General features: G+C 44.8%; 1 protein-coding gene across 2 annotated transcripts in view; it reads left to right on the top strand.

The window, feature by feature from the left end:
* Window positions 1-15,420, top strand: part of chadlb (chondroadherin-like b) — a 123,340-nt gene that overhangs the window by 95,856 nt on the left and 12,064 nt on the right. For both annotated transcript variants that reach the window (XM_041177649.1, XM_041177648.1), the window contains one exon: window positions 10,936-12,615. In XM_041177649.1, the coding sequence (XP_041033583.1) occupies window positions 10,936-12,615 (1,680 nt within the window). The remainder of the gene's footprint in view (window positions 1-10,935; window positions 12,616-15,420) is intronic.

Raw genomic sequence — 15,420 nt, 5'->3', positions numbered from 1 at the left:
CTCCCCCCTTTGAACAGCACAAAACCCATCACATTTCTACCTCCCTTCAGTTCTGAAGAAGAGTCATATTTGTCTTGAAAAGTTTACTCCGTTTCTCTCTCCACACATGCTGCCAGGACCACTGAGTATTTCCAGCACTTTCTGTTTTTATTTCATATTTCCAGAATCTGTAGTATTTTGCTTTTAACTTTCTGTTTTATTTCAGTATCTCAACTGCCTTCTCTTTCACTCTGTCTTGGCAGTATCTGCGTCCTTGATAAAGATAGATGCAAAGTATTCATTTAGTACCTCAGCCCATGCCCTTTGTCTCTGTGCATAAATCCCTTTTTGTCCCTAATCAGCCTCACCCTTCCTTTGACTACTCTGTCACTAATTATATGACTATTGTTATGGACAAGGGAGGGAGGCAAAACTAACTCTTTATTTTTTTCACTGCCTGTCCATAAGCATAGTTTTTAAAACATTTTTGAAAAGGCTGTGGCAAACCCTATGTTTGTGAAGTCAATTTTTAAAGTGACTCACAGCAAACTCTCTTTAGGGTTAAATCGTATAGTTTATTCACACATTCAAACCCTGGGGATGGTCACAACTTCACACACACACACACACACACACACACACACACACACATAAGCACAGAAAAAGAAGATAGGGAAGAGGAGTTTTTACAACTATGGGCAGAATTTTCTGCTTGACGTGTGGGGGGCGGGTCCTGCATGTCAGCGTGTAAAATGACGCAGGATGATGTCGGGTGAAACTCCTGACATCACCCCGCGTCATTTCCATTTTCAGGTTGGTGGAGGCACAGCCGAATCAGCTGTGCACCCGCCGACCTGCCAACGGCCTATTGAGGCCATTTAAAAACTAATTTAACTAATTAATGGTCCCGCCCGTCCAATCTTAAGGTTAGCGGGCAGGCCGGGAGCTCTGGCGGGCTTCAGAAAAAGCATGAAACCTCATCTACGGGCAGGATGATGTTTCGTGAGGGTTTTTAAAAATTCTGCCCTATGAATAACTCAAAAGAAAAAGCACTGCCGATATGGATATCAAATCATGTGATTGCCAGAGTCCAGAAAGTCACAGCCCAGTAAGCGTTCCTTCATAGAGGAGCTACAGTTCAGATGAGTTCAGCTAGCTGAAGCAGAATTTGCAGAATTCCTTTAAAGTTGATGGAGACACAGCGAGATGTGGTTGGCATAGAGACACGTGGTCTGCTCAGCAGGAATCTTCTAGAGCAACAGGTTCTGAGGAGGCTTAGACTTGATGCAGCCTGTTGGTCAGCCTAGAGTCCTGCTTTGATGTTTGAAGGCTGGAGTTCGAACAGCAGACTGTTGTGAGTCTGGAAACATAATATTAAAACTTTCCAAAGCCAGAAGTTTAGTTCATGTGATGTTGCCCATTAATGAGTCAGTTGCAGGCTGACAAGCAACTTCAATGCTCTGGTCAAAATGCATGGTTCACCTTAGGAGGTAGGTGCTGGATTTTAACACCTCTGTGGGTATTACGAGTTTCAGTGGCTAGGGATAAAAGCAAAATATTGCGGATGCTGGAAGTCTGAAACAAAAACAGAAATAGCTGAAAAAACTGAGCAGGTCTAACAGCATCTGTGGAGAGAAAGACAGAGTTAACATTTCTTCTTCAGAGCCAAGAGCTAAGCAGAGCCACAGTGACTAGACAGTTGGATCATCTGCTGGTCCCTGATTTTATTGATTATAATGTGTCCTCTCAATGACAGATGTGCAATTCCACAAGGATGAGGCCTGAGCTTTTGTCCTGTAACTGCTGTTGGAAATTTACATAAACCGTAGCCAACTTGTGAATCATGTGACCTGTAGCAGCCATCTTTTGGTTCACCAAGTCCACTTTTTAAATAAGCATAAAGTTAAGGCTTGATTTAAACAATTTATGATTTCTTTCATGTCTTAGAGGCATGACACCTTAAAAGACTTTTGGGTTCCTTTAATATTAACTGCCCATCTCTTCTCATACTTGCTCTTTGCCTTCTTATTTCTTCTTTCACTTCCCCTCTGGGCTTTCTATATTCTTGCTTATATTATCAAATTGACATCTGTTATACATAACCTTTTTCCATTTCTCTTACTCTGTATCTCCTTTGTCATCCAGTGAGCTCTGGCTTTGTTTTCCCTACCTTTCCCCAATGCAGCTGTACCTGAACCACCTCCTCTTTAAAGGCAGCACATTGTTCTGTTCCAGTTTTGTCTGCCAATTTTTGACTCCATTCTCACCCAATCGAAACTGCCCCTCCTCCAATTATATATTTTCACTCTGGATTACTCTTTGTCCTTTCCCATGGCTAACCTAAACCTCATGATATTATGATCACTGTTCCCTAAATAGTCATTTGCTGACACTTAATCCACTTGACCCTCCTCATTCCCAAAACCAGATCTACCAATGATACCTTCCAGAAACATACTGAGGAAGACAATTTTCCTGAACACACTTTAGAAACTCTTCTCACCGCTCTGCTCTTTAAAGTATTATTACACCAGTTTATAATCAGGATAATTAAAAGCCCCTCAATTACTCCATTATTATTGCATCTCTCTGTAACTTCCCTGCAAATTTGCTTCTTTCTACTTTTCCCACTTGTTAGTGGCCGATAGAATATACCTAGCAAAGTAATGGTTACTTCTAATGTTTCTCAACTCTAACAAATTAGTTGCTGTCCTTGACCTCTCTGGGACACGCTCTCTCTCCAGCTCTTAAATATTCTCCTTAATTAAAACTGCCACCCACCCTCCTTTCTTTCCTTCCTGATCTTTCCTGAATCCTTTATGTCCAGGAATATTTTGTACCCAATTCCCCCATACTTTGAGTCAGGTCTCTGTTATTGCCCCAACAGTATAATTATACATGTCTACCAGCAGCTATAGAGCGCCAATCTTATTTACCATGCTTCATGTATTTACATATGTACATGCACTATAAACCTAATTAGACCTTATTACATTTTCTCTTACTCTGGCTCCACCTAACACTTTACTTTTTCTTACTCTAGTGCTTTTTCTCTCTTCCAATCCTTGTTGCACCTCGTTTACTCTTTGTTACATCTTGGTTCCCACACCCCTGCCAAGTTAGTTTAAACCCTCCCCAACAGCACTAGCAAACTGCCTCGCATTGGTCCTGGCTCCATTTTGGTGCAGCCTGTTCACCTGAACAGGTCCAACTTCCTCAGAACTGGCCCCAATATCTCAGGAATCTAAAGCCCTCCCTCTTGCACCATCTCACCAGCCACCCATTTGTCTCCTCTGTTCTTCTATTTCTATACTCACTTGCCCGGCGCACGGCGAGATCGCCAGCTTTGAGCTCCTGCTTGCTAATCTCCTTCCAAGCTCCCTAATCTCTGCCTGCAGGATCACATCCCTCTTTCTACCTATGTCATTGGTACCAATGTGGTCCACAACTGCTGGCTGTTCATCCTCACCCCTCAGGAAACAGGAAAGTTCTGTTTCACTAACTATCACTATTGCTTTTCCAATTTTCCTCTTATCCCTCTAACCTAGCTGTGGTACCATGGACTTGACTGCACTCCCCAGAGGGCCCATCAACCCCCACCATGGCTCAGAACTGAATACCAGTTGGAGATTGAGATGCACTGGGGGGAATTCTCCACCATCTGCCTGTTCATGCTTGACTGCCTGGCAGTCGCCCATTCCCTCGCTGTCTGCACACCCTGAAGCCATAGGGTGACCACCTCTAGAAATGTGCTATCCACATGGTTCTCATCTTCCTGGATGCACCGTAGTAACTCCAGCTCCCACTTAAGCTCTGAAACTGGGAGCTCAAGCTCCTCCATATCCACATTTCCTGATGCTTTAGAGGTATATGACCTACATAGAATGACCAAAAAGACCATTGAGCCAAACAGATCCATGCTAGCATTTATGCTTCATATAAGCCTCCTCCTATCTCTCTTCATCTCAAGCTATCAGCATATCCTTCTATTCCTTTCCACCTTGTGTATTTGCCTAAGTTCTCCTTGACTGCATGAGTAATTCCAGAAGACCACTTCTTAGAGGTTAAGACTGATAAATGGATTCCCAAGCTAGAAGTATGAAACTAGACACAAATCCTTTTCTTGAAAGTTCCTTTATTTACAGAATGCAGTATAACATATGTCTGCCTCCTACCCATTAACCCAGTATCCCAGCAGTCTCTCTTTATAGGTGCTCTAAGTACTTAATTAAACAATGCCCTTTCAGCTGTGTGACTTAAGAATCTAATTAATAGACCATTAACAAGGACAAGGGGGTGGGGTTTTAAACTAACAAACAGCCCATTTAACACTGATGACTTCACACAAATTGATCAAAACAGGGAATTAACTTCCCGTTAAGGTACCGAAGGCCAAGAGGTGGGATCACTCAGGATGAAATTTGATGCAAAGAGGAAGAATATCAGCCTTTCTTTTGATGGGCTGAATGGTCTTTCTCATCTGTATTATATTTAGAGTTACAAACGCCTAGGTAAAATCCATAGTTAGTCAAGTCTGTGCATTTACGGTTGGCCGGTCAGTTAGAAGTGCCGGGTATGGTTCATTGAGTTGTGGTCGACTCGAGGCAGACACAGCTCAGCGCTGAGTTCCTGCTGGGAGTGACCAGCTTTCCACAGAGAGGGCTGTTCAGGAAAAAGCACATTTAAAAAGAGCACAATGAGGGAGGAAGGACTCCCAGAACATTACTGGCCTTGACCTTTCAGAATCTGGTTTCTGAAAAATCATCTGTGCTTTCTAATAAACAAACATTTAACTCGTTGCTTAGTTTACTCAGGTCTTTTATACCAACATGAGAGGTGTGATACCTAGAGCCTAATTTTGTCAAACCCCTGCATTCCTAGAAAACTTGGCTACACCTGTAACCTTTGGCATTTATAGTTAATCCCTTGACCTCATAAAACATAAAGCAGGCACAAGGGGCTGAGTGGCTCATTCCTGCTCCTAATTCGAGTGTACATCTATGTTTGTCTGTTTATATTTCCAAGATTGCAGGGTTTGTGCTGAGTTAGTGTGACACATCCAAACAGTGTTGTTTTTTGAAGGAGTGTCCAGAACTCACTGACTTCCCAGAAATGCCGACAACTATGATTTAAATTTATATAGTGCCTTTAAACATAATAAAACATCACTGGAGCATTACAAAGCTTGACACCGAGTCGCATAAAGAGATAGTGACAGAAGCTTGGTCAGAGAGGCAGAGAGGTGGAGAGGTTTAAGGAGGGAATTCCAGAACTTAGGACTTTCGAGGCTGGAGGCATGATCGCCAATGGTGGAGCGATTAAAATAGGCCACACTCATGAGGCCAGAGTTTGAGGAGCACAGAGACCTCGAAGGGTTCTACAGCTACTGGAGATTGCAGGACAAGAGAGGGAGTCAGGCATGGAAGGCTTTGAAAGCAAGGGTGAGAATTTTAAAATCGAGGTTGGTATAGATATGGCCCCTTTTAGTTCACGATCCCTTCAGGAGGAGTGCACAGTTCCCCTGGCACAGCATCCAACTGATGGAGGGTCATACAGACTCGAAACGTTAACTGTGCTCCTCTCCGCAGATGCTGTCAGACCTGCTGGGTTTTTCCAGGTATTTTTGTTTTAGTTTCAGATTTCCAGCATCCGCAGTATTTTGCTTTTATCCAACTGGGGGGCTTGGTTTCCATTCACAGAAGCCCCATTATTGTCCACTCTATGTTAAAATGAACTTCCTGCTATCAGTCCAAACTTTGACATCCACCAGTTTCAACTGGGGCCCCTGGTATGAGCTTTTTTTCATTCATTCATGGAAGGTGGGCATCGCTGGCTGGGCCAGCATTTGTTGCCCATCCCTAATTACTCTTGAGAAGGTGGGGGTGAGCTGCCTTCTTGAACTGCTGCAGTCCATCTGATGTAGTTACACACACAGTGCTGTTAGGGAGGGAGTTCCAGGATTTTGACCCAACAACAGTGAAAGAACAGTGATATATTTCCAAGTCAGGATGGTGAGTGACTTGGAGAGGAACTTGCAGGTGGCGGTGTTCCCATGTATCTGCTGTCTTTGTCCTTCCAAGTGGTAGAGGTCACAGGTTTGGAAGGTGCTGTCTAAGGAGCCTTGGTGAATTCCTGCAGTGCATCTTGTAGATGGTACACACTGCTGCTATTGTGCATCGGTGGTGAAGGGAGTGGATGTTAAAAGTGGTGCATGGGGTGCCAATCAAACTGGCTGCTTTGTCTTGGATGGTGTTAGGCTTCTTGAGTGTTGTGGGAACTGCACTCATCCAGGCAAGTGGAGAGTATTCCATCACACTCCTGACTTGTGCCTTGTAGATGGTGGACAGGCTTTGGGGAGTCAGGAGGTGAGTTACTCACTACAGAATTCCCAGCCTCTGACCTGCTCTTGTAGCCACAGTATTTATATGGATGGCCCAGTTCAGTTTCTGGTCAATGGTAACCCCCAGGATGTTGATCGTGGGGGATTCAGCGAAGGTAATGTCATTGAATGTCATGGGGCGATGGTTAGATTCTCTCTAGTTGGAGATGGTCATTGCCTGGCACTTGTGTGGCATGAGTATTGCTTGCCACTTATCACCCCAAACCTGGATATTGTCCAGGTCTTGCTGTATTTGGACATGGACTGCTTTAGTGTCACAGTTTAAATTTAAATAGAGTTCAATATTTATAGTTCCATGTATTTTACCACCTTCCTTATCTTTTTCTGAATCCTGAGTTTATTTAACAATTTTCTATATAAATGTAAACTATTTCTTTAAATATATTTTTTATTGCTTTTTTAAGTAAGCACATTTACTTTTTTTGAGGCTTTTATACATGTAGTCATGTGTTCATATATATATATTACACCACAGGAAGGGTTCACCTGAAGATTATATGGTCCCAGACAGCTGAAGGCATGGCCACCAGTGGTGGAGTGATTAAACTCAGGACTGCTCAAGAGTTTAGATTAAAGGAGCACCAAAATCTTGGAGGAGTTGTAGTGTTTGAGGATGTTACAGAGATAGAATCATAGAACGATACAGCACAGAAGGAGGCCATTCAACCCATCATTCCTGTGCTACCGCTAGAGTGGAGGTCCAATTAGTGCCACTCTCCTGCTCTGTCGCCACAGCCCTGAAATACTTTTCCCTTCCAGTATTTACCCAATACCCTTTTGAAAGTAACTATTGAATCTGCTTCTGCTGCCCTTTCAGACAGCACATTCCAGTCCACGACCACTCTCTGTGTAAAAATGTTTTTCCTTGTGTCACCTCTCTTCTGGTTGCATTTTGTCCCAGATTTCTGGGCCTTTTACTGGCGCTTTGTGGTTGGTGCTCGGGGCTTACCTGTGGGTGCCCGGGGGCAGGGAGGGGTTGGCGATGGGGGTGGCGGTTAATCCAGCAGACAGAAGCAACAGAATCGGGGAGGCTTGCACACCTGCAGGCCTCCCCTGCCCCTGCTCTGAAGGTGTTGCCAGCATCCCTCCGCTACAGATGCACCAGCCTCAAGCCCTCACCCCACTCCCCCCTGATCTCATTGCTGGGCCTGCAAAACCAACCTCCTACACCCCTCGCCCCTTGTTCTCACAGATTTGCCAGAATTAACCTCCCCGCCCCCCCACCAACAACCCTGGCCCACTGCATGGCAAAATGTCCCCCTTTCTTTTGACCAGAGTTGATCACCCTGCTAATACATGTGGAGTTCTTGGGACAGTAACATTAATATGTATTCAGATATTTAGAATTAGAACTGCACAAGCTGTTAAACATGGACCCCCTTATCATCTCTTCCCAGCAACTCCCTCTGCTGGTACATGTGTGTATGCTTCAAGGCCTCAAAAGCTTCGTGAAGAGTGGTGCCCAGAATTAAACACGGCGCTTCATATGAAGTCTAACCAATGTTTTATAAAGTTCTAACATAATCCACTTGCTTTGTTACTCCATGCCTCTATTTATTAAACCAAGGATCGCATATGCTTTTTAAAAAGGCTTTTCAACTTGCCCTGTCATCTTCACCTGCCGCCTTCAAAGATCTGCATCCACCTTCCAGGTCTCTCTGTTCCTGTGCCTCTCCTCAGCCCTCCCACCAAAATGAATCGCTTCACACTGCTCTGTCTTAAATTTCATCTGACATCTGTCTGCTAATCTGAATATGACTCCCTGAAGTCTTTTAAGGGTTGATTATCCCTGGCTACTGTGCCCTATACATTTGAAAGCAAGGGCAATTCCAAAACTCTCATTGTCTGACCCCAGACCCTGCTGACCTTGGTCTCATCTGCGCATGCACCTGGAGGAGGCAGAGAGATTCAAATCAGTTTTGTCAAATTTATAACATCAATTTAATTGGATTGTGTCCTTTGTAGAAACTTATTTTACAGTAAATTGATGGCAGCAGGTTTAGAAATTCCCAGGATACGTTGTACTCTAATTGAGGAGATGGTGGCCCAGTGCTAATATCACGGGACCAGTGATCCAGAGGACCAGGCTAATGCTCTGGGGTTCAAATCCCACCACGGCTGCTGGTGGAATTTAATAAATTAATAAATCTGGAATTGAAAGCTAATCACCAGTAATAGTGGCCTTACACTATCATTGATTGCCATGGCTAGTACCACCATAGCAGCTAGAATTTAGATTCAATTAAGAAAAAACTCTGAAATGTAAAGCTAGTTTCGGTCATGATGACCATGACAGCTATCATCGGTTACTGTAAAAACCCATCTGGTTCACTAATGCCCTTTAGGGAAGGAAATCTGCTGTCCTTACCTGGTCTGACCTACATGTGACTCCAGACCCACAGCAATGTGGTTGACTCTTAACTGCCCTCTGAAGTGGCCTGGCAAGCCGCTCAGTTCAAGGGCAATTAGGGATGGGCAACAAATGCTGGGCCTTGCCAGCGACGCCCACATCGCATGAAAGAATGAAAAAAATGAGCAAGTGTTTTTAAAAAAGTGAGTGACAGGAGTTTGAAAAATTATACTGGGAAAATTAAGATAACAAAAATCAACTTGCATTTCTTCACATTCGCCCTTTGAGGTGACGATAGCCATTTTATTCATCTGGGGTGTTTGCTAGGGTTCCGGTGGGTTACATGGATGACTGCTAACACCAGACTGCGCCTGGAAGGCTCTGTTGCAAATAGAACAGGTTACTGCAGACGATTGAGTTTCGGAGGAGTTCCTGGCTCAGGATTTCTTCTCTCTGTGTGTGTAGTAATTATGATTTTATTTAGTGTGTAATGTGCCTTTAAGAATAATACGTGTTAGGAAAGATTACATGATCTGTAGTAACCAAAAGGAGAAAAACGTGGGCTACCTCAGCAGTCAGTGTGGAGATAGAGTTGGAGTTGAAAGAACATGTGCAGTTGCTGCTGAGTATATTGTAAACAAACTTAATGTTTCCACTTGAGAAATCTCTGCAGATCAACTCTATTATCAATAGCAGCGACTTGGCCACCCCACATCATTGTGTTTTCTCCCTGCCTCTGATATGCGTTTGCTTCCAAAGGAGGCTGAACAGTTTTTTTTAATTTGGTTACTGTGGGTGCAGCGAGCTTTCCCCTGGACTCCAAGTCCATATCAAAACTCCCAAATTGCATTTATGTAGCACCTTTAACATACAAAACATCCCAAGGCGCTTAACAGAGGCTTGTCAGACAGAATTTGACACCGAGTCATACACAGAGATATTAGGTCAGATGACCAAGAGCTTGGCCAAAGAAGTCGGCTTTAAGGAGCATCTTAAAGGAGGAAAGTGAGGCAGAGAGGTGTAGGAAGGGAACTCGGAGCTTAGGGCCCAGGCAGCTGATAGCACCAGAGTTGACTTTCAAAATGCGTAACCATTCCTTGCCTAACCTTTCTTTCTAATTCATTCTCTTTAGATTTGCAGTCAGCCCTGTGTCTTTTCCAGAGGCTGGATCCGTTATTTTCCATGTGTTAACCAGAGGTTTTGGGCTTTTCCTCAGTAAGAGAGCAGAAGATATACTTTTGGCTAATACTCTGGGCAAAATTTGAAATCCACTCTGGAAGCCAGGGAATGACAGGATTCTCACTCCTGAGTTTGCCTAGCAGGGGATACGATGGGCCGAATTACCGCCCCCCCCCCCCGTCTCCTCCTCCCCCCCCACCCCCCCAGCTCTGTTGTCAATTTTCTATCATTTGCATGAGGCAAAGATCTTCAGCTTGTTTTTTTACCCATAGTGAGGGTGGAATAGAGGGCCGGCCGTTTTGAGCCACTTATCTAGACCTCACAGAGGATCAACAGTAAGTGGCCAGTCTATCCTGTCCATAAGGAGGTGGTAGAGCGCAGATTCACTAAGTTGATTCCCGGGATGAGGGGGTTGTCCTATGATGAGAGGCTGAGTAACTTGGGCTTATACTTTCTGGGGTTTAGAAGAATGAGAGGTGATCTCATTGAAACCTACAAGATTCTGATAGGGCAGAGGCTGAGAGGTTATTTCCATCAGCTGGAGAATCTAAAACACGGGGGCAGCTCACCAATACCTTCTTAAGGGCAATTAGGGATGGGCAATAAATGCTACCCTAGCCAGCGACACACACGTCCCATGAATGAATAAAAAAAAGAGGCCAATCATTTAGGACTGGGATGACGAGAAATTTCTTCACTCAAAGGGTTGTGAACCTTTGGAATTCTCTACCCCAGAGGGCCATGGATGCTCCATTGTTGAATATATTTAAGGCTGGGGTAGACAGATTTTTGGTCTCTCAGGGAGCGGACAGAAAAATGGAATTGAAGCCTAAGATTAGCCATGATAGTACTGAATGGCGGAGCAGCCTCGATGGGCTGAATGGTTTACTTTTGCTCCTATTTCTTGTGTTTTGTTCTATCCTTACAGGTTGCACACTGATATTATGCTCAGGCAATAGCAGAGAAAAATGAAACATGTCTGAAACAGAAAGTGGACAATTCAGTGTTAACAATATCTCTTTTGCAGGCCACTAAGAAGCTGGATATCAAGGGGAACAATATCAACATCATTCCAAATGGAGCCTTCCTTCCTATTCCTTATCTTACTCACTTAAATTTACAGAAATGTAAGGTTCAACATCTTGCAGAAGGTGCCTTCCGTGGGCTTGGTCAACTGATCTACCTGAACTTAGGCTTCAATAGCATTGAATTCATCTATCAGGAGACCTTTGATGGCCTGATGTCCCTTCAACAACTCATCATCGACAACAACAGGATTGAAGAGATCAGGCCTGGTGCTTTTGGACAACTGGGATTCCTAAACTTCTTAAACTTGGGAGGGAATCTCCTGGTCTATTTGCCTCCCTTGGTCTTCCAGGGTCTCCAGCAAATTAAACACCTACGCTTATCTAATAACATGGTCAACAACATTGCAGACGAGGCCTTTGCTGGACTCTGGACGCTGAAGAGACTGAGTCTGGATGACAATGAGCTTCAATACATGCCATCAGAAGCCTTATCCAGGCTCAAAAATGTGGCCAGACTGGATCTTGGCCAGAATCCCATGACGTATCTTGGAGAAGAGTCCGTCCGGATGCAGTCACTGAAGCATCTGACTTTGGGCAACATGGCCCTTCAGGAGGTGTCTCATGCAGCTTTTGTCCACAGCCCTAAGCTAGCCGTTATTGATTTCCGTTACAATCAACTGCAGGCCATGCAGCCCCTGGAGGGAGTTGAGGCCTTGAGAATGATCAATCTGACAGGGAACCCAATCCAGTGCAACTGCTTGATGAGGCCTTTCCATGAATGGATGACCAACTCCACCAAGCCTAAGGCAGAGGTGTTCTGCAGTGCACCAAGTGTATTTCGAGGTGAACGGTTGGATTCCCTGCGGCTAATTGACCTGAAATGTGAAAGCCGCCCTTTAGACTATGAAGAAGAGGAGGAGCTCAAATTGGAGAGCAAGCCAGAAACAAATAATCAAGAAAATCTTCCATGCCCAGAGCATTGTGACTGCAAACATGACTTACAGCATTCCAGCTGTGAGGGCAAAGGTCTACGCAAGATCCCAAAGGGTTTCCCCATAGATGCCCGGCTTCTTGACATGCGCTACAACGATTTCTACTTAGTGCCTAAAGGCTCATTCTCAGATTTGAAAAACCTTGTTTCGCTTCACATGCAGAACTGCCAAATTCATGACATCCATGCTGGTGCCTTCCGTGGCTTAAAGAAACTAATTTACCTGTATCTGTCTGGCAATGAGATATCGAGTCTACAGCCAGCAATCTTTGAGGGGCTACCTGACCTGACTTACCTTTACTTAGACTACAACAAGTTATCAGTCATACCCAAGGGAGCATTCAAGCTACTGCCCAACCTCTTTGCTCTTCACTTAGAATACAATCCCATTCCTCGACTGACCGACGAAAACATGGAAGGAGCTGAGAAGATACGATGGCTCTACCTGACAGGCAGCAACATCACCTACATTTCCCCAACTGCTCTACAGTCCATCGGGGAACTCCAGAAGCTGTTCTTGGACGAAAATAAACTGACGGCAGTTCCCACCGTTGCTCTAATGGGGATGCCTATTTTGGATGAACTGAAATTATCCAACAATCCCATTAAACAGATAGGCAATGCTGCCTTCCTTCCAGTAGCAGGGTCTCTCCAACATTTGTGGTTGAATGACATGGGTTTGGAGAAGGTAAGGTATAGTTTTGGTCTTTTTAAGATTCAAATGTGAGGTGCGTTTGTGTTGTTGACTTGTGTTCATTTGGAGTTGGCTTGAAATTCCTGAAATCTGTTCTCCTGATATCTTTGTAATTAAATGTACCTGGTGTTCTGAGCCTTCACCTGCCTAGTCCCTAAACTTTGGAATTCCCTTCATAAACTCCTCACCTCTCTAATTCGCTCTCCTCTTTAAGATGCTCCTCTTTGACCTGAGCTAACGTTTGGCTCAATGTCAAATATCGCTTGCTCACATTCCTGTGAATTTCCCTACATTAAAGGCACTTTATAAATTCAAGAGATTGCTTTGAGTCCTAAGCAGAAAGGTAAATACAAGGTAGACCGAGAGATCACAGAATCACAGAATTGTTATAGCGCAGAAGGAGGCCATTTGGCCCATCATGTCTGCACCAGTTCTCCAAATGAGCAATTCACCTAGTGCCGTCACTCCACCTTCTCCCCACAACCCTGCACATTCTTCCTTTTCAGATAATAATCCAATTCCGTCTTGAAAGCCTCGCGTGAACCTGCTTCCACCACACTCTCAGGAAGCGCATTCCAGACCTTAACCACTTGCTGTGTGAAAACAGTGATATATTTCCAAGTCAGGATGGTGAGTGACTTGAAGGGGAACTTGCAGGTGGTGGTGTTCCCATGTAGCTGCTGCCCTTGTCCTTCTAGATGGTAGTGGTCATGGGTTTGAAAGGTGCTGTCGAAGGAGGCTTGGTGAGTTCCTGCAGTGCATCTTGTAGATGGTACACACTGCTGCTGCTATGCATAAGTGGTGGAGGGAATGAATGTTTGTGGATGGGGTGCCAATCAAGTGGGCTGCTTTGTTCTGGATGGTGTCAAGCTTCTTGAGTGTTGGGGCTGCACTCAATCAGGCAAGTGGGGAGTATTCCATCACACTCCTAACTTATGCCTTGTGGATGGTGGACAGGCTTTGGGGAGTTAGGTGGTGAGTTACTCACCGCAGGATTCCTAGCTTCTGACCTGCTCTTGTAGTCGCAGTATTTATATGGCTAGTCCAGTTCAGTTTCTGGTCAATGGTAACTCCCAGGATGTTGATAGTGGGGGATTCAGTGATGGTAATACCATTGAAAGTCATGGGGCAATGGTTACATTCTCTCCTGTTGGAGATGGTCATTGTCTGGCACTTTTGTGGCATGAATGTTACTTGCCATTTATCAGCCTAAGCCTGGATATTGTCCAGGTCTTGCTGCATCCAGGACTGCTTCAGTATCTGAGGAGTTGTGAATGGTGCTGAACATTGTGCAATCATCAGCCAACATCCCCTTCTGACCTTATGATGGAAGGAAGATCATTGATGAAGCAGCTGAAGATCGTCGGGCCTAGGACACTACCCTGAGGAACTCCTGCAGTGATGTCCTGGAGCTGAGATGATCAACCTCCAACAACCACAACCATCTTCCTTTGTGCTAGGTATGACTCCACCCAGCAGAGAGTTTTCCTTGATTCCCATTGACTCTAGTTTTGCTGGGGCTTCTTGATGCCACACTCGGTCAAATGCTGCCTTGATGTCAAGGGCAGTCACTCTCACCTCACCTGTGGAGTTCAGCTCTTTTGCCTATGTATAAACCAAGGCTGTTTTTGTCCTGCTTTTTGTGTACAGGACATACCTGGGCATTTTTCACATTGCTGGGTAGATGCTAGTGTTGTACCTGTACAGGAACAGCTTGGCTAGGAGCGCGGCAAGTTCTGGAGTACAAATCTTCAGTACTATTGCTGGAATATTGTCAAATCCAACCTGGCCAATTACTGCCCATCAGTCTACTCTATATGTAAAGTAATGGAAGGGGTCATCAACAGTGTTATCAAGCGGCACTTGCTTAGCAATAACCTGCTTACTGATGCCCAGTTTGGGTTCTGCCAAGGCCACTCAGCTCCTGACCTCGTTACTACCTTGGTTCAAACATGGGCAAAACAGCTGAACAGTTGCTTCATCAATGACCTTCCTTCCATCATAAGGTCAGAAGTAGGGATGTTCACTGATGATTGCACAATGTTCATTGCACCATTCACAACTCCTCAGATATTGAAGCAGTCCATGACCAACTGCAGCAAGTCCTGGACAATATCCAGGTTTGGGTTGACAAGTGGTAAGTAACATTCAGGCCACACAAGTGTCAGACAATGACCATCTTCAACAAGAGAGAATCCAACCATCGCCCCTTGATGTTCAATGGCATTACCATCACTGAATCCCCCACTGTCAACATGCTGAGGGTTACCATTGACCAGAAACTGAACTGGACTAGCCATATAAATACTGTGGCTAAAAGAGCAGGTCAGAGGGTAGGAATCGTGCGACAAGTAACTCACCTCCTGACTCCCCAAAGCCTGTCCATCATCTACATGGCACAAGTCAGGAGTGTGATGGAATACTCCCCACTTGCCTGGATGAGCACAGCTCCCACAACACTCAAGAAGCTTGATACCATCTAGGACAAAGTAGCCCGCTTGATTAGCACCCCATCCACAAACATTCACTCCCTCCACTACCAATGCACTGGAGTAGCATCTATAAGATGCACTGCAGGAATTCACCAAGGCCCCTTCGACAGCACCTTCCAAACACACGGCCACTACCACCTAGAAGGACAAGGGCAGCAGATAATAGGAACACCACCACCTGGAAGTTCCCATCCAAGCCACTCATCATCCTGACTTGGAAATATATCGCCGTTCCTTCACTGTTGCTGGGTCAAAGTTCTGGAACTCCCTCCCTAATAGCACTGTGGGTGTACCTACACCACATGTC

This window comes from Carcharodon carcharias, chromosome 31 (assembly GCF_017639515.1).
Source record: "Carcharodon carcharias isolate sCarCar2 chromosome 31, sCarCar2.pri, whole genome shotgun sequence".
Lineage (NCBI taxonomy): Eukaryota > Metazoa > Chordata > Chondrichthyes > Lamniformes > Lamnidae > Carcharodon > Carcharodon carcharias.
This window is presented reverse-complemented; position numbering and strand designations above follow the sequence as displayed.